The sequence below is a fragment of the Lynx rufus genome, unplaced genomic scaffold, assembly GCF_022079265.1.
Source record: "Lynx rufus isolate CCGP_SWC_20201006 ecotype Redwood Valley unplaced genomic scaffold, mLynRuf1.p SCAF_37, whole genome shotgun sequence".
Classification (NCBI taxonomy): Eukaryota; Metazoa; Chordata; class Mammalia; order Carnivora; family Felidae; genus Lynx; species Lynx rufus.
The window spans coordinates 423,943-442,318 of record NW_025814853.1 but is presented as its reverse complement, the minus strand read 5'-3'; the positions used below and the strand labels follow the sequence as shown (position 1 = coordinate 442,318).

At 61.6% G+C, this 18,376-nt stretch overlaps 1 protein-coding gene across 4 annotated transcripts in view; it reads left to right on the top strand.

The window, feature by feature from the left end:
• The window catches only part of CANT1 (calcium activated nucleotidase 1), a 30,896-nt gene extending 12,971 nt beyond the window's left edge, over window positions 1-17,925 (top strand). For 2 of the 4 annotated variants that reach the window (XM_047093918.1, XM_047093917.1), the window contains 6 exons: window positions 72-275; window positions 10,529-10,603; window positions 11,566-11,757; window positions 12,328-12,459; window positions 13,633-13,891; window positions 16,529-17,925. In XM_047093918.1, coding sequence (XP_046949874.1) covers window positions 72-275; window positions 10,529-10,603; window positions 11,566-11,757; window positions 12,328-12,459; window positions 13,633-13,891; window positions 16,529-17,582 — 1,916 coding nt within the window. In that variant the 3' untranslated portion in view covers window positions 17,583-17,925. Of the gene's footprint in view, window positions 1-71; window positions 276-1,129; window positions 3,378-9,044; window positions 9,160-10,528; window positions 10,604-11,565; window positions 11,758-12,327; window positions 12,460-13,632; window positions 13,892-16,528 lie in introns of those variants that run through there. The other 2 variants (XM_047093919.1, XM_047093920.1) reach the window with 2 other exon arrangements.
• Window positions 17,926-18,376: the final 451 nt, after the last annotated feature.

Here is an 18,376-nt window from a genome sequence, read left to right as displayed (position 1 = left end):
CCCCCCGCGAACCCAGGGAGCAGAGGGGTGGCTGTCATCTCAGGCGCGCCCCCTCGTCTCCTTGTCCCCAGGCTTCAAAGCCGAGTGGCTGGCGGTGAAGGACGAGCATCTGTATGTGGGCGGCCTGGGCAAGGAGTGGACCACCAGCACGGGGGAAGTGGTGAACGAAAACCCGGAATGGGTGAAGGTGGTGGGCTGCAGGGGCAGCGTGGACCACGAGAACTGGGTGTCCAGCTACAATGCCCTGCGGGCCGCCGCGGGGATCCAGCCGCCAGGTAAGGGACCCGGCCCCGCCCGGGGTCATGGCAGATGCCGGTGCGCTGCGTGCGCGCTTTCTCTGGGCACAGCGGTGTTGGGCATTTCTGCCTGTGCGGTCTGTTCCCAGCCCCCCCCATCCCTTCACTGTCCCTGACAGAGCGCCTCCTGCTGTCTCAGACCACAGCCCCTCCTGTGCCAGCTCTTCTGGCCCTTCCCTGAGGGTGGGGCCCGGGCCCCGCCCCTGACCAGGTAGAAGCAAGGTGGACCGAGTTCTGGTTCTCCCCTCGCCTCCCGGGAGAGTGTCACGGCTTGTGTGTGTGTGTCGGGGCGGGGGGGTTGGGATGTTCAGAGCGGCCAGGCAGCTCCAGGCTTGGGGGGCGTGGCGCTGGGGACGTTGCTTCGCCCCCAGATAGGAGGGTGTGCTGCCTCCTTTTCAGCCTCGAGGGAGCGTCTCCCCCAACCCTGATCCCTTCCTCACAAATCCATCGTGCTGGCTTATCTCGCTCCCTTCCCCCCGGGCTCGCTCGCTCATCGTGCTCCTCGGTTAGCAGCAAGGGAGCAGAAACGCAGACAGAACTCCTGGCCACGGGTCCCCAGGCCTGGGCGGTCTCGGTCTGGCTTTCCCGTCTTTGTCTCTCGGAGTGACCAAGGACGAGGACGGACGGAGAGCGCCACAGGAAGCAGGGAGGTCTCGATAGGACGGAGTGGTGACGCTCCCTGGCGGCCCGCCCGCCACGCACTGTCAGCGTGGAAGCCTGCGCGGGGAAGGAGGCGCCGCGGGCGCACGACCACGTGGTGGAGGGTCCCGTCCGCACCCTGCTCGCGGGCGGGGCGGTCTGGTGACCCCGGGGGGTCTGTCGTGTGTCCCCAGGCTACCTCATTCACGAATCGGCGTGCTGGAGCGACACTCTGCAGCGGTGGTTCTTCCTGCCGCGCCGCGCCAGCCACGAGCGGTACAGCGAGAAGGACGACGAGCACAAGGGCGCCAACCTGCTCCTGAGCGCCAGCCCGGACTTCGGCGACATCTCCGTCGGCCACGTGGGCGCCGTGGTCCCCACGCACGGCTTCTCTTCCTTCAAGTTCATCCCCGACACCGACGACCAGATCATCGTGGCCCTCAAGTCTGAGGAGGACGCGGGCAGGGTCGCCACCTACATCCTGGCCTTCACACTGGATGGCCGCTTCCTACTGCCGGAGACCAAGATCGGAAACGTGAAGTATGAAGGAATAGAGTTTATTTAAATTCACAAAATTCAGACCAGCAAGGCCGAGAGGTGGACGGTGTTCAGCCATCAGGACTCAAGTTTTCTAAAAACCAGAAGACGGCACTTTTCCGTGGTGTTTTGTTTTGCTTTTGTCTTTTCCTTTTCAGAGCTCAGGTGTGTGCCTGGTTCAGAGACCCTGCCCGCCCCCCAGAACAGGGGGGTCAGCCCCAGGGTGCGAGCAGAGCAGCCGCAGGAGGGGGTTCCGCAGTGCGCAGTGCCGGGAAAGGGGCCGGGACGGTCCCCCTTGCGGCCACCTGTTCTGTGCACTGCCACCTGGTGGTGGGAGCTGGTCCCTGCGGGCGTCCTAATCTGGGACCAGCCCTCCCTCCTGCCCACCTCCCTTTCTCTCCTTCCCTTTGTGCTTTCGTTTAATAAATGTTTCTTGAGCTCCTACTGTGTATCCAGCACTGTCCCCCCGTGGGAACAAAACAGTGAGTCTGAAGTGGGACCTGCCCGTCGGGAACTCCCAGGCCACCCCCTTTTCTTCCTTCCTGGTGAACCTCGTGCGTTAAATCCACTCCTCGAGGCGCCCGGAAAGGAATCTGTCTACACTACAGGGTGTCACAGGGCTGTGTGGGCGAAGGCAGACCTCCAGGGACGCATCTGCCCACAACCCACAGGAAAGGACACAAGTTTGCTCGTTTGTCCTCGGCCTCACATCAGGCAGTCTCCGCTCCGTGTGGCTGACTCCACGGTTTTTCCCTTCAGGAAGCTTCTGTGGCCAGGCAACACTTGGAAGTTTTAATTATGGCGCTCGCTTTGCCAGCATGTGTACTGAGGTTTTAATTATTAACTCATTTTAATTAAACCAATTTCCTTTCTCATAGTGGAGTCACCAAATCTTATCACACAGACCAAAGTCCCATAGTTAACGAATTCATTCCCAGCAGTGGAGGAGGCTGGAATTAAGTTCTGACAGGTGGGAAGACAAGTGATTAAGCATTTAGAAGTCCTCGGTCAGAAGATACGAAGACAGAACATTAGCAACTGTCGGAAGTTGTCTTGCCTTTAAAGACTTCCACGAGTGACGATCTTTTCCTTCCTTTACGGGCCTGCCCTGGGTCAGGGGTGCTGGGCTCTTTCCAAGAGAGGTCATGTACGAGGCCAGCCTGGCCCTGTGGCTTCTGTCCCCTGACCTTTTGTTTCTCCTCCCCTGGGGAACTTCGCAGCTTCTCCTCTGGGAACTTCACACAAATCGCTTGCTTATCTGCGTCCCTGTGGCCTGTTCGTGCTCCACGGCAAAGGCAAAGGGTTTAGGACAGGTCAGCCAGGACCAGAGCCGAGGAGGGCCCTTCCCCTGAAGCTCCCTCACCCCTCAGGGAGTTGTAGGATGCCTGATGGTCTGGGAAGGGCCATCTTTTAGGCTCGGGTGTCACTGAGGACCCCTGTCTCACAGACTTTTCCCGCTCACAGACTCTGATACCGCTGCTAGGAAGGAACCCAGGGAGGCTCCGCTCCCACTATGAAGTATCTGGCAAAAGTACGTGACACGTTTCTTTGGAACTCGATTCCTGCTGGACGTAGGCTGGAGCAGCCAAGTGTTTTCTGACTTTGCCTGACCGGGCTCCCTGACCCACGTCCTTGATAAACGTCACTGACGTGGAGGCCGTGTGAGTTTTTGAAACGGAAGCAAAATTAGGAAGGTTGGACTTGGGACAGTCACTGAGTCGAGACCTTTCTGATGGCACTTCAGGCCTAGGTGCCCCAAGGGGGTTTTCACAGTTAGGGATTTGGGACCGTTTTAAAGCTAGAAGTTTTCTGTTTCTGTATTTGCTGCCGTAAGCATCAGGATTGCGTTCCTTCCTACTGGAGCCATTGTTTTCTAAATAATAAAGTGCTAGAGGGGACTGTGAATGCTCTGTCTCCGGCTCTGTGTTGGCTGTCGGCCAGGGGCCTCATGCAGGAAATGTAAGAGGGGTGGCGATTCACAAACAGGCCGGGCTCTCTCAGGGGTGCGCTCTGTCCTCTTCTGGGGCGGGGGCGTCTGACAGGCCGTGGGAATTGGCGGGACAGGCGCCTTCGCAGACCAGGGAAAGACTTTTCTGGAAACTGAATCATCCAGTCCCAACTTTTCCTGTGTCTGAAGGAGCCCGTTTGGTCATTGCGGTGAAGGACATGGGCTGTGAAATCACTCACAGGTTCCAGTCCTGGCCCCGACGCTTCCCAGTTGTGTGGCCTGGGACAGCACGTCTGACTTCTCAGTCCTTTGAGTTCCTCGTCTGTAAAGGGAAGATGCTGCTGTGAACAGCCCCCGGTGCCCAGTTAGCATGCGCTCGCCGGTGCTGGCTCGCCGCGTGATGGGGTGATGAGGAGGGTCCCAGCAGAGAGGTTAGGCCGATCAGGGTGCCCTTGGCGTGTCTGTGGAGCTGCGGGGATGAGCCCGTTCCCCGGGGTGCGAACCCTCAGGAGCACCCAGGAGCAGCGGGTGGGGAAGGGCTGTTGGAGAAGACGGGCCTGAGCTGGCGTAGGACCCAGAGGGTGTGCTCACAGGTCCTTTTCTCTCTTCAGACCCTCCCTTGCCCTTCCCCCTCCCCGCCCTGCTCTGCGTCCCCAGAGACTGACCTGGGGGGTCCCCACGGAGGGAGGAGGATGAGCCGAAGGTCCTCAGTTCCCTCTAGCGGGGTCGCCTCCGGCACGATCTCGCGAGAAGGGTCCCCCCTGCCCTCTCAGCCTGTGCTCCAGTGACTGCTCCCTGCCCTCGGCCCTTCTGGCCTGAGAGTGGTCCACACTCCAGGAACCACTCTACCCCTCGTGATGTCCCTACCCGTGCTCACTCACACCTCGCAGGTCGTGCCTTCCTTAAAGCCTCCGTCGGTGACCCCCGTTTGGAGCCATCTGTTTCCTACTGGGAGCCTGACCATCAGATACCGCAGGGAGGTCAGGGAAGAAGGGCCGCAGAGGGTCCGTGGACTGAGCCACAGGGAGGACCCGGTGTTCTTGGCAGTCCTCCGGAGAACAGCTCCAGGAGGGCCACGAGGGGGAAGCCGGAGGGCGTCGGCCTGAGATGGAACCGGACAAGGAGTCATCTCTTTGAGAAGCTTCCAGATACCGCGGGGTCTGGGCTCACACCCTCCTCACACGCGTGGTGACTGTGGCCTGCTGGCTGCTGTCTGTGTTCAGGGTATAATTCATCAGCAAAAGGAGAGCTCCCAAGCACCGTCTTGGAACGGAGTGAAAACAAGTGAGATTAATCTCTTCCCAAGCGTGAATCCTGTCCTATGCACTTTAAATTGGTGAGTTTCAAGGTAAATCATACCTTAATAAAATTGTGTAAAAGATGCGACTCAAAAGCCTTCACGCCAAGAAAATTCCAAGGCCACGTGGTCTTACTGGTGAATTGCCCCAAAGATTTAAGGAAGAAACAATACCAAGCCAACACAAAACCTTCCATGATTTGGGAAATCGAGAACACGTCCTGACTGATTTTCTGAGGGCTCCACTATCCTGATACCAAAACCAGACACATCTTTTACAAGAAACGACAGATACAGACCAGCATCCCTCATGAACAAAGACGCAGAAGTCTTTGATGAAAATCTAGCCAGTTGAATCCAGCTGTATATCAAAGCGGAAGTAATTCACGAGAGCGTGTGTTTTATTCCAGGAAGGCAAGGTTGGTTGAATGGTCAAAACGTAACATAATCCACCACGTTGCCAGAGTCAAAAGGAAAAATCCTATAATTGTCTCAAAAGACACAGAAAAAGGTTTGGACAAAACTCAACACCTGTTCATGATTTTAAAACGAACAAAACTCTTAGCAAACCAGGCATAAGAGGAACGTCGCTCATCACTTGATAAAGGGCGCTTGCCGTAAACCTACAGCGAGCATCATACTTTGTGCTGAAAGACTGAAGGTCTCCCCCCCCCCCCGCTAAGGCTGGGAACGAGGTAAGAATGTCCCCCAACAACCTAATTTCTTATGTTGCAGCCATTTTAAACCAAAACTCGCACAGAAGTTGCAAAACTAGCACGGTGCCTTCGCGCAGCCTTCTCCGGTGTTGACAGCTTCCGGTTTTCACGAGCGTAAGCGCAGTGATCAGACGCGGGGAAACTGACCTTGGTTTCCTCACTTTTATTCACAATCATCCAATGGGGTGTCCCAGAGCGTGCAACTGGGCAAGGAAAAGAAAGTAAAAGAGAGTAAAATTATCTTTATTTGCCAGAGACCAGATCAACGGGGCGGGAAAGCGTAAGAAGCCTTCAGAAAACAGCTACCAAAACTGAAGAGTTGAGCTTAGCGGAGCTGAAGGACAGATGGCACACGTACAGAAATTCACTTGTTTCTGTGTAGCTGACGTGAACAACTGGAAACCCTGTGTAGTAGTTAAAACCTGGGAATGACCCAAATGTCCATCGGTGCACGTAAACGCTTACGCAAGTTGTAGTCTGTCCCCGTGGGGCACGACTACTCAGGAAAAAAGTCAGCCGAGAGCTGGTATTCGCGTGTGGCACGAATGAGTCTCAAAAGCCTCGTGCTAAGTAAAGGCGGCCAGATGCAGAACGTCACACGTTGTACGTTTCTGTTTCTATGAAACTCTGGGACACGCGAAACACATCGGTAGTTGCCAGGGATGGGGGCTGGCGGAGGGGACCGACCGCAGAGGGGCATGAGGAACGTTTGAGGATGATGAAAATGTTCTGTAGATTATGGTCATGGTTGCCATTTGCACACCCCTGTCAAAACTCATTAATGCATTTTAATGAGTGCATTTTAATGTATGTAAATCATATCTCAAGAGAGCAGGGGGGAGGGGCAGAGGGCGAGAGACCGACTCTTAAGCAGGGTCCACGCTCAGCGTGGAGCCGCACGTAGGACTCGATCCCATGACCCCGGGATCGTGACCTGAGCTGAAATCAGGAGTTGGACGCGCAGCCGGCTGAACCATCAAGGCGTCCTGAGCCAATTTTTTTAAAAAGAAAAAGTGGGGGTTTGAATCCCAGCTCCTTCCCTTCTTGCTGCACAGACGGGCACATTTTGCCTCTCTCGCCTCTGTTTTCTCATCTGCAAAGGGAACCCCCTTTGCAGATACCAGCCACGGGGGTTTGGGTAGCAAGTGGGCCGAGGCCCGTGCGAAAGGTCTATGGTAGACCCCAGCAGGAGCCTCTGGGGCCAGTTCCTGCGCTCGGTGTGCAGGTGGGGGAGACGCAGGAAAGAATACCCTATGAGCCGGCCAAGGGTCCTCGCCTCCGAAAACCCCCAGGCCTCTCCCTGCCGTGTTGGCAGTGGCTTCCTGGTGACAGCAGCCGGACCGTCGTCTGCGGTGCCCGGGACTTTCCGTCCTACCGGCACGGAGTCCCTCCTCACCGGACCAGGCCCTCTCAAGCTCGGTTCCGCCTGGAGGGCCCCGGGGGAGTCCACACCCCGCACCCGGATTCCATGCAGAGGCCTTGGGCTCACACCTTCCTTGCCCGAACACGAAGGACTTTCCAGGACCGTGGGGCTAAAGATTCAGCAACTTGAGTGGGAAACCGCGCCACCATGAAAATGAGGCCAAGGAAACCTCGGTGAGAATGGAGGGGGGCGGCGGGCGGGGGAGCTCTCACCCCAGCCCCGGTTGACCACCGCAGACCCAGCAGGAAGAGACCGCGTCACTGTCCCAACCTGGAGGAAGGAGGGTTTCTTCCTCCCCGTGCCGCAGCTCAGCCACTGGGAAGCCACCTTACGCCACCTCCCAGTTTCCCCCAGGGGCCTTTCTGTTTATAACAGCCCCTCCCTTTCCTCTAAAACCGAGCCCCTTCTTCCTTGCCCGGTGGAGTTGCCAGCGGCTTTGCCGTAGCCTGCTTGCTCCGGGTAGCAACTCTTAGCTTTTCGTCAACAAACTGGTTTTTGCTGGTAAGATAGCTGGCAGTTTTATGTTTAAGGGTAACGCCACCACCACCTCCCAAAGGACTTCCTTCGTACTCTCTTCCTGACGGGCGGCTTGTGTGGGCAAAAATCGTGGAGACTGAGAAGGGGGGGTCCTGGGGGTTCTGCACCAACGAAGCTGAAGCTCCTTCGTCTGGATGGGATTTTAAAACTCACCACGGTCTCTCCTGCCAGCGCTGTTTCCAGATGCTTCTCCCCCTGGATATCTGGTTTCTCTGGAGGGAGCTGGAGGAGCCACGCAGCTCCCTGAAACCTCACCTCGTGGGCAAACAGCCATTCAGGGCTTGACCTCGGCGCGCCTTCCTGGGATCGCAGTGCCAGGGAACCCGTGTGTCTCAGCCCTGGCCGCCACGGCAGCCACCTGGAGGGCTTTACGTTGCCGATGCCTGTCCCCACCCCGGAGATCGTGACGGACTGGGCCTGCACACCAGGAGTTTGTAAAGCTCCCGGGTGACTGTCATGTGCAGACCAGGCTGCGAGCCACTAGGCTGGGGAGACCTGGGGACATTCCAAGGGACAAATCATCCAGAACTGTGGCATGCAGGTGACAAAAACAAAAGAGGGCGTTCGTTGCCTCATTTAACCGTGAATCCCAGGGCTTGACCTTGGCAGCTGGACCCAGGGGCTTGGACCACAGACTCGGGACCTACCGCCTCCAGGTCTCAGCTCCACACACACACCCCCCCCCCCCAGATGGGCTCTCCCCGGGGCATCCGCAGCCCCCGGGCACACGCACCTTACAGGGACCCTCCCTGAGGCCGAAGCTGACCCCCACTGGGCCGGCCGCCCTCATGGCCTCTCTCCGACACCATCCCTGTGGCAAGGGGCCTGCAGGGCCCTGAGCTGCCAGGTCTGGGTCAGACTCCGGGGGAGCCTGGGCCCCCAGACAGCCTGGGAGTGGGAGCCGGTGACTTCCCGAGGGAAAAATGCAGTGCTGCTTTCTGTTGGGGGGGGGGGAGGGGGGAAGAGACGGCTGGGGGGGAGGGGGGCTCCGCAATTTACACCCGCCCTGCAGGGGTGAGACGCTGGGAGAACAGCCCTTATCGGGGGTGGGTGGTGTGCCCCCTGGGGGTCACTTGCTGGCTGCGTACTTGGCCGTGCTGTCTCGCGTCTCCGAGCCCCCCTCGCCTGTCCGGGGATGACTCCGTGCAGCCTCGCGGAGGGCCTCTCAGTGAGGTCAGGCTTGCCGCACTCTCAGCGCGGGGTGACGCCCGGTGAGCGGCCATCCCGGCGGTGGCCACCCTGCCGGCCACGTGCCAGACCCAGGATACGGCCCGGAGCGTTCAGCGCGAGCCCAGGCCACACTGGCAGGTGCGGCCCCAGCCTGTCTGTTCCCACCCCCTGCTCTTCTTCCCGGCTCCCCCTCCCCCTCCCCCACTCCCCCCCCCCACCGCCACCGCCCTCCCCCAGCGCCAGCCCTTGGGGCCAGTCCAGCTTGGAAGGTTGTTTACAATCAAGCCTAGCTGCCGCGGCGGGCAGGCCGCCTCGCTCCCCTCGCTCCGGTTATCAACTCAGTTAGACTGCCCCCGTGAGGTCCAACATCTGCAGCCAGAGCTGAGAGGAGGGAGGGGACCAGGAAGCCTTGGGCCGGCAGCCAGTCCCAGAAGAGACCCAGGTCAGGTGGTTTCTAGAAATCGAAACTCCACTGTTTTCTGTGGCGTTTCCTGGGACCAGCATGCCCCGCTTCACACGGGGTTTTCTGGGTTGAAGAGGGGATCCCGCAGCAGGTAGGCAAGACGATCCAGGGCAGCCATCAGTAGTGGCCTCAGGTAAGCTCATGCCTCTTGTTCTCAGGTGGGTGTCCCTCTCACTGCCCAATGTAATCTGGTGGGTACAGTCTCCCTGTGTGTACTCAGCTGGGATCTGGTGCTCTCCCTCAGCCCAGAAACCATCATTGCCGCTCCCAGATCCACAGGGTCTCTATGTACAGTTGTCCAAGTGGTTCACTGCACAAGGACAAAGGGCAAACAGGCTTGGAATTCAGCCCAGTGCCCTCTCACCAGTTGGTGTATTCCAGCCCAGGCCTATACCTATCCCAAGAAAGAGTATCTTTTTTCTAATTTGCAAAAGTCAGGCAGCCTTATCCCAATTTCCCATGTGAGGGAGCCAGGCTACAGCAGGTGGCCATGACCACCCCAAGGACAGCCATATTTGCATACCACGTACCAGGTGCTTGATCGGCCACTGTTAATGCACAACTGGGGTGCTGCCTCAGGGTCACCAGCCCTGAACTCGTAGGGGTGCCCACAATGGCGGCCTCGTTGCCCACTTGCTGGGCCCGGGAGTGGCGCGGGGCCACGGGATTGTCACCGAGCCAGAGAGACGATGACTGGTTCCCCCACAGCCGGGGCCTGGTGGGCAGAGGGAGGTGAGGGGCAGAGGCTGGGATTAAGGCGAAAACCGAGCCCCAAGAATTGCAGAGAAGCAAGGACTCCAGGCGGACGTTGGAAGAGCTGCGCCCCCCAGGCTGGCTGTGTAGTCTCGGTGGCCCGAGCCTCTCCGCGCCTGTGTCTTGGGGACACTAACCTCAGAGGAGGCAGCACCAGGTCCACCGCTCAGCATCTCGCCCCCAGCCTGCTCCCCCGGCCCCCGTCTCGTCCGCACCCCCACCCCCACCCCCACCCCCACCCGGCTGCAGCCAGTCCCAGGCCTCAGCCCTGACTCCCCCTCCCAGCCACTGTCTCTGGCCCTGTCTGTCGCTCCTGCCTGGATTTCTGAGGACCTCCCGGCGTGTCCCCTCCCTTTGGGGCCCACAGAGAGCTCTCAGGCCACGCCCACAGGAGTCCAGCTGCCAAAAGTAAAGCCCTACCTTCAGCAGGGCCCACCAGGCCTCTGGGGATCTGGGCCCTGCACCCTCTACAGCCTTGCCCAGGGCCTGGTTTTCGGAGATGGGCTTTAGTGCCCGCTGTCCTGCTGCTTAGAGACCTCCGCCAGTTCCCCCCACCCTTCGTCTGGGCAAGTCTCACTCCCTCCTTACGTGCCGAGGACCACCCCTCGGGGGAGGGGCTCCCGCTGGGGGGGGGGCACCTGTCACACTCACAGCTGAGAGCAGGGACACCACACGTAGGGTCTGAAGGATCCTGGTCCCAAGGGCTGCCCAGCTCTGCCGTCTGACTCTTCCACTTCCTTCCACCGCAGGACGGGGGCCTCCCAGGAGAGCCATGGCCCCCCCACGACTCCTCTGGATGTGGCTGCTGGTTGCAGGGACCCAAGGTGAGCTGAGCCCCAGGAATGCCCAAAGCGGCCATCTGAGGGGCCGCTGCTCCGCCTTCTGTGGGGCTGACCCCTCCTTGCGGAAAATCTAGGCAATGTTCTGCCTGGGTCACCGGGGTCAGCCCGGGTTCTCTCCTGCCTGGAGCCCTGGTGAGCCCCAGTGACGGTGGCTTATAGGTTCTGGGGGGACACCAAGGGATTCTCCGTTTTCATCCAGTGGGACCCGGAGGGACTGAGCACCGGGAGCCCATCACACAGGCCGAATGCTGGGAGTTGGGGGTGGGGTCACGAATCAGTGCCCTGTGGACCCAGTCAGACTTCAGAGTTCTGGATGCCTGTCTTCAGAAGTGTTCTCAGGAGGCCCTTCCTTGTCCTGGTGACCCCATGGAGGCCTGCTGCACCCCCAACTGAGAACTACCCTTTGACATGGCACCCAGCTCCTGCCTGACCCTGTCCCAGAACAGCCCCACTTTCTCTCTGCACCTGGCGTTTCCTGCCAATGTTTCTGGGGGGGTCCCTGGGCCTGCCATTCCTGGACTCCCCCCCCCACCCTCCTAGGGGTCCATGCTGTAGTGCACAGGCAGCATCCCCGAGCCCCAGACGCCCTCAGGTGGGGTCACATAGGCCCCTCCTTCTCCATTCTGCCCCCCGGGGTCCCGCCTCCCCCGTTCTCAGGCTTTAGGGTCCCAGCTGCCCCTCCTGCCCCTTCTCTACCAACAGAGGAAGGACTCAGACCTCAAAAATAAGAGGCGTTTTACCTCCTGGGGGGGGGCATGTCCTCTACCCCTCCCCTATAGGTGAACCCCTCGACGATGGATGGAGGGCTTTAAAGTTCGTTGCACAGCAGGCACCCCGCCCTGGGGGGAACTGACAAGTGGTCCTCGGGGGGCAGGGCCCCCGGATAGGGAGGGAGGTGGGCCTTCCTCCCTGCTGACCTTTCTGTTCCCTTGGGGACCCTGTAGGTGTGAAAGATGGGGACGTGCGGCTGGCCGACGGGGACAGCACCAATGAGGGCCGCGTGGAGATCTTCTACAGAGGCCAGTGGGGGACGGTGTGTGACAACCTGTGGGACCTGACGGATGCCAGCGTCGTCTGCCGGGCCCTGGGCTTTGAGAATGCCACCAAGGCTCTGGGCAGAGCCGCCTTCGGGCCAGGTAGGCCTGCTGATCCCCAGGTCCCAGAGCTGGGACCGGCTGCCGGAGAAGGGCCGGGCCTCCTCACTCAGCTTTGGCCAACACTTAAAGCAGTGCTAACACCCGAGCTGGCCAGGGGCACTCACACTGGCCTTGCCGGCAGCCAGTCCCGCAGGCCCCGGGAACCATACCTTCCTGAACCATCGGGGGGGGGGGGGCACGTCTGTGCACAGGACCGTTTCCACTGACGCAGGGCCCATGATTCTGAAGAAAGGGAAATAATCCAACTCTCCAGAGGCGGGGGTCGGGTAGAGATGATGGCTAGTTTGTGGCGCCACCGGAATAACCCCGAACCCGCACTCGGATCGCCGCCAGGTCACACCTGGGGACAGACCCCGCAGGGCAGCGTGAGGGACAAGGGGCTGCCGGCTTGGAGCGGGAGGGCTGCCCGGGGCTCCCGTCGCCGCAGTAAACGCAACTGGCCTCTGCAGTCGGCAGTTCTAGGGGAACAGCAGCCCTGTCCACGCCCCGCCCCCCCCCCCCCCCGCGGAGGGCGCCAGCACCCCCAGCCCCGCCCTTGTGTGCCTGCAGGCGCGGGCCCTATCATGCTGGACGAGGTGGAGTGCACGGGGACAGAGTCGTCGCTGGCCGAGTGCAAGTCCCTGGGCTGGCTGAGGAGCAACTGCAGGCACAATCAGGACGCCGGCGTGATCTGCACCAACGGTGAGCCCCGTGCGCTGCACGCCCGCCCTGGCCCTCCCCTGCACCGCACGCCCTGCCCCGCCCTGCCCCGCCGCGCCTGTCCCGGAGGGAGGGGGCGGGAGAGCCCCTAGAGCAGCACCACGCCCCAAGCGATCCCCCATTCCCCACGGCCCTTCGCCCCCTTCGCCGGGCTGCTCAGAAGTGCTCCCTTTAACCGGGTCCTTGGGCAAGAGCCGCCTGCCCCCTGCACGGGACACCTGCGTGCTGCAGGCTTGCGTCTCGAAGCCTTTTACTTTCCTTCCTCCTCCGTCGGCGACACGGAAGGAGCGCCCGCGTGCCTGGACGGCAAGCCCTAAACCCTGCCCCCGTGGCTCCCGCCCCTCTGGCCTCCCCTCCCCCTCCCCCTGCACCAGCACGCGGGCTGACCTCTCCGGGCCGCTGCGCGTTCTTCAGTCCCCGATTCCTATCTTTCTTCTCCTTCCTGGGCTTCGCACGGGGCCTGGGGACCCGGGCAGCCCCCCCAGGCTTGGGGACGGAGCATTTACACAGCGATAGAGCCACCGCGTGGAGGGCTCCCTGGGAGTGGGCGCGGGGGGCGGGCAGGGAGCGGGTGGTGACCGTGGGGGTGGAGGAATGCGGGGCTGGACCCGCCTGGCTGACTTGTGACCCATTTGTGAAAAAGAAAGAACAGGTGGGATTTTTGTTCCCAGTTAGGCTTTGGGGGTGTCGGGGCAGGGGTGCATCACCCCCGGCACCACCTGGGGGGGGCTTCAAGTGGCTTCTCTAGGCCCCTGTTCCCTGAAGGAGGCTGCTAGGGACCCCATGGCTCTGAACTGAGTTTCTGTAAGACTCTCCCTCCTCAGACGGTCCAGCCAGGGAAAGGGTCTGGGTTTTAGAACGCACCACCTGGGTGACTGCTTGAGCAGCTGGGATTTTAAAGGGGGGGGGGGGGGCAGGGGCGCTGGACGTGGGGGGAGGTGCTGCCCGAATGTGGGGGAGCAGAGGAGCTAACTGGGGTGTCCCACGGGGGTGGGGAGGCTCTGCACCACAGAGGGGACGGCACCCCCTGTCTCCCCCGGAGCCTTCCTGAGTAGATAAGGCGAGGAGGAGGCCGAGTCCAGGGGGCAGAAGTGTTCTTGGGTGACGGCCCCTGGCCCTTCTTGCTAACAGTGTGCTCCCCTCCGCCCCTCTTAGAAACCCGCGGTGCCCACACCCTTGACCTGTCGGATGAGCTCCCTGCGGCTCTCGAGTGGATCTTTGACAGCCAGAGGGGCTGTGACCTGTCCATCAGGGTGAGGGTGAAGGACGACGAGGAGGAGGGCCTAGACGTGTGCGGTCACAGGCTGATCCTGTCAACCAACCCCGAGGCCGAGGCCCTGTGGAAGGAGCCTGGCCCCACCGTCACCATGGAGGTGGACGCAGAGTGCCTGCCTGTCGTCAGAGACTTTATCAGGTGACCATCCTCGGGACGGGGGTACCAGGGCCTGGGCAGGGTCCCCAGGGCGCTCCCACCTCCCTCCGGCGGCAAACCTCAGGGGCTACGGCACCGACCTCACGGGTGCTTCCGCAAGCACGTGCGTGGGCACGACACAACACACACTCACACCCACGTGTGCCCCCACATATCCGCATGGTCTTAAACAGGCACGCCCACACCCTCACGTGGACACACGTGTGCTCGCACACGCTCGGGCTCACAGTTGTGTGCGTCCCACCCGCTCGCGTGCACACGCACACTCTTGTGCGCACACACAGTTGCGCACTCTACACTCACACACACACACACACACACACGAATACCGACTTTCACAAAACACTGTATAAAAAATCTCCCAGCAGTCGCCGCCGTTAGAAGAGGCATCAAACCCTCTGTGGGTCACAAGTCCACCGGGTCCAAGACCCGGACCGGTTTGGTGAGAGGTCGCTGGAGGGGCCTGGGGCAGAGCTGGGAAGGGGTCCCGCACAGCAGAGGCCGCCGGTCTGGGCCACGGCCTCCGTGGAGGCCCAGTCGTGCGTGTGTTCGAGGAGGAGTCAGGTGGTCCAGAGCACACACACCTGTCTCTGAGGTCACGTGAGGTCACGGCCCAAGATTTGCAAGAAACTTAAACGTAGTTCCGAACTCACCCTTCTCCCCGTCTCGCTCTGACCTTGCTCGTGTGGAAGGTGGAGCGCTTGTGACCCCAGACCCCTCGGAGTCTCCCCCGCCCGTGAGCCAGCGCCCCAGCTGGGGACACGGAGACACCAGGGGCCCACCTCTCCGGGTCCTGGGCCGACCCTCCCGCCAGGCCGCCCTGCCGGGGCCCCCAGGGGGCTTGTGCTCCGAAAGCACGTATTTAAAAAGAGCTGCTCCTTCTCCTTCTCCGGACCTAAAGCTCTATGTAGCTGCGAGCGACATTGAAGAGAAAACAACAAATGTTGGCAATTAAGACAGATTGAAACGGTTTCTTTCCAGCTGCCCTGTGCTGCACCGCCCCCCGCAATGGGACCCTCTCTATGAGAACCAGGCAGGCGCCCTTCCCCCCCCCACTGCTGCCCTGTGCCCCCCGCCCAGTGGGACCATCTCTACGATCCGTTCAAGAACCAGGCAGGCACCCTTCCCCAGCTTCCCAGGCCCAGCTGGAATCACACCCTTAGTCAGAGCTCAGGATTCTGGAGCAGTGGTGATGCCCCTGTCTCTTTCCTTCTCTCTCTATCTCTTTCCTTCTCTGTCTTTTCCCTTTTCTCTCCGTCTCTGTCTCTGTGCCCTCGCCAAAGGCAGAAAGGCTACAGCGAGCTGGATGCCCCTGGCCTCCGGACCCCGTCCGGCCCCGGGAAGGCCTCAGGAGACCTGATCCCCATCGAGGGCAGAGACTCCCCCCATTCCTCTGCCTGGGGCCCCCTGATGCCCGGGGCCTCCTCACCAGTTCCCGTGGTTTCTGAGGGTCACCGACGCTCCCCGTCCTTGTTCGAGTCTGCCTCTCAGGGGCAGGCCGAGGGACGACTGGGACCCCCCCCTCCTCACACTGGGGCCCACCTGAGGCTGAGGTGGGCAGTGACCGGCGGCCTGGGAACCTCCCACTCCGGCCTGAAATGAGAATTGGGAGGGGTGGTAGCCACAGTCCCTCCCCACTTTTGCCAACGCACCTGCGGGGCCTGCCACCAAAGAGGCCGTGCTCGGGAGGTGTGCGCCCCAGTGCCCTGCCACCGCCCCAGGGCGAGGCTTCAGTGATTCGGGCAGATACCCAGCTGGTGGGTGGCCGGCCAGTGGGAAGATGCCCTCTTCCCCCTGCGAGTTCCTGTCGCCAGCAGGAATCACACATTAGGCTTCGAGAGTAGCGAGTACAGGAAGGGACGAGGAGGGGAAGACCCGCGTCTGCCACCGTCACTGGGCACAGGGTCTCCTCCCAAGGGACCCCACCCGCCCCATCCCGGGAGAGGATGGCAGGCCTAGCCAGCATTGCCTTCTAGGCAGACCCCTTCCACACCTGTTCTCACCCAGCACAGTGGGTCCTGGTGGCGCCCCAAGTCACAGAACCAATCATAGGTTGGGTGCCACCGGCATGGGCTCCCCATCAGCAGGGGAAACAGACAGGGAGCAACCAGGGGTGATGCCCGTGTCATGGGGGCAGGAGACGGGTGCTGGGGACAGAGGGGCACTGACAGGCACCCAGCAAGGGACCGAAGGGGCCCTGGCCCGGCCTGTGACGGCAGGAAGGAAGGGGTAGTGTAGTGCTGATGCCCGAGGTGGCCAGCAGGTCCTGGTGCCCAGGACACCAGAGGGTGATGACCGTGACGGCGGAGGCAGAGCACAGAGGCTGCTGGTGCCGCCTCCGTCGCAGGTGAGGGGCGGAGCGTCGTGCTTGGCGATCCTGGGATCTGCCCGCTTGTCAGATCTGAGCAGATGTGAGATTGGACTGTGGGTTGGCCCGAAAGATAAGTCCGTGGGGCACTGAACGCCTCTCGAAACGGCACCGCCGGGGGTGTCTGTGGGTCAGTGGCAAACACGGGATAGACGGTGATGTCAGAGAGGCAGGCCCGGCACACACCCGGCCCCCTGTTGTCCCGCAGGGGCAGGGGTGCCAGGCTGGTCAGCGCTCGCTCCCCTTCCCAGGTACTTCTACTCCCGAAGGTTGGACGTCTCCCTGACGTCTGTGAAGTGCTTCCACAAGCTCGCCTCCGCCTACGGGGCCTGGCGGCTGCAGAGTTTCTGCGCGAGCCTCTTTGCCATCCTCCTCCCCGAGGACGCCTCCTTCCAGACGCCCCTGGACCTCTATGCCTATGCACTGGCCACCCGGGACCCCATGCTGGAGGAGCTCTGCGTGCGGTTCCTGGCCTGGAACTTCGAGGCCCTGACGCAGGCCGAGGCCTGGCCGAGCGTCCCCACGGCCCTGCTGCAAGTCCTGCTCTCCAGGAGCGACCTGGCCGTGCGCAGCGAGCTGGCCCTGCTGATGGCCGTGGACGCGTGGAGCCAGGAGAAGCAGCCCTCCCACGGGGAGGTGGAAGGCCTTCTGGACGAGATCCGGTTCCCCATGATGCTGCCCGAGACCCTGTTCGAGCTGCAGTTTAACCTGTCCCTGTACCGGGGTCACGAGGCACTCTTCCAGAAGAAGACTCTGCAGGCGCTGGAGTTCCACACCGTGCCCTTCCGGCTGCTGGCCCAGTACAGAGGCCTGAACCTCAGCGACGACGCCTACCAGCCCCGGCTGTATACCTCGCCCACCTGGAGTGCCAACATCTCGGGCGATTCCCAGGCCTCGTCCGGCTACCCGTACGTTCCAAACTGGTCCTTCCAGACCCCACAGCACCCCAGCTTCCTGTTCCAGAACAAGCTCGTCTCCTGGTCGCTCCTGTACCTTCCCACCGTCCAGAGCTGCTGGGACTACCAGTTCTCGTGCACCGCGGACGAGGTCCCCCTCCTGGGCCTCTCCAAGTCCACCTACTCGGATCCCACCATCGGCTACCAAAGCAAGGCTCTGATGCTCTGCGAGGGGCGCTTCGTGGCGGACGTCACCGACTTCCTGGGACAGAAGGCCTCGATCCCCGACGCCCTGGGCACCAACAGCTCCAGGAGCGCCTCCCTCTTCCCCTGCCCGGAGGGGTCCTTCACCAGCTTCCAAGCGGTCATCCGCCCCTTCTACCTGACCAACTCCTCCGACGTGAACTAGGCGCAAGCGAGCGCCGAGAGGCCAGGCGCCTCCCAGTCCGCCCCAGGCTTGCCGTTGCTGGCCGCCTCCTGTCTGCAGCCACCGGCCACACCGGCCACCAGAGGGCCCTCGCGCTTTCACTGATGTCTCTGAGCTTAGAGAAAGTACTGGAAGGTTTCAACTAACGTTCACCACCCTGCACAGAAGTCCCAGTTCCACCCCCACCGCCCGGCTGGTTTCCAGGTCGAGAAGCAGCAGGACCTGGGAGGGGCAGCGGCTGGACTTTCCACCCGGCCTTTCCCTTTCCCGGTCGGGTCCTGTGCCGTCCCTCGTCCGAGATCATTAAAATTGCACTGATTGCCCAGTTCCCGCGTTGGTGCCCAGAGTCACGCGTCCGTTCTGCGCTCGGACGTTGGGTGTGCTGGGTCCTGGGGCTCAGAATGAGCAGACACAGCCCCTGTCCTCGTGAAGCTGCGACCCGCGCGGTGGGGTGGGCGGGGCAAGTAGACACCCCCGGCGTCATCGCAGTGGGGACGGCAGGTGATGGAAAGCAGAGGGTGCGCAGGGCGGCGGGCTGTGGAGAAACGAGAGCCCGGGGCATATGGAAAATGGGGCGGGGGGCGGTGAGCCCCGGGGAGAAGGAGCGGCGCCCCGCGACCCCGTGCCTCCGCGAACCCTCGCGCATGCGCACAGGGATGCGGACGCGGATTCTCCTCGCAGCCGGGGTCCTGGGAATTGGAAACCACCGTCATGCACGTCAGCGAGGGGCCAGAGCCCCGATAAAGGACCCCCCACGACGGGGTGGGCGGGACAGA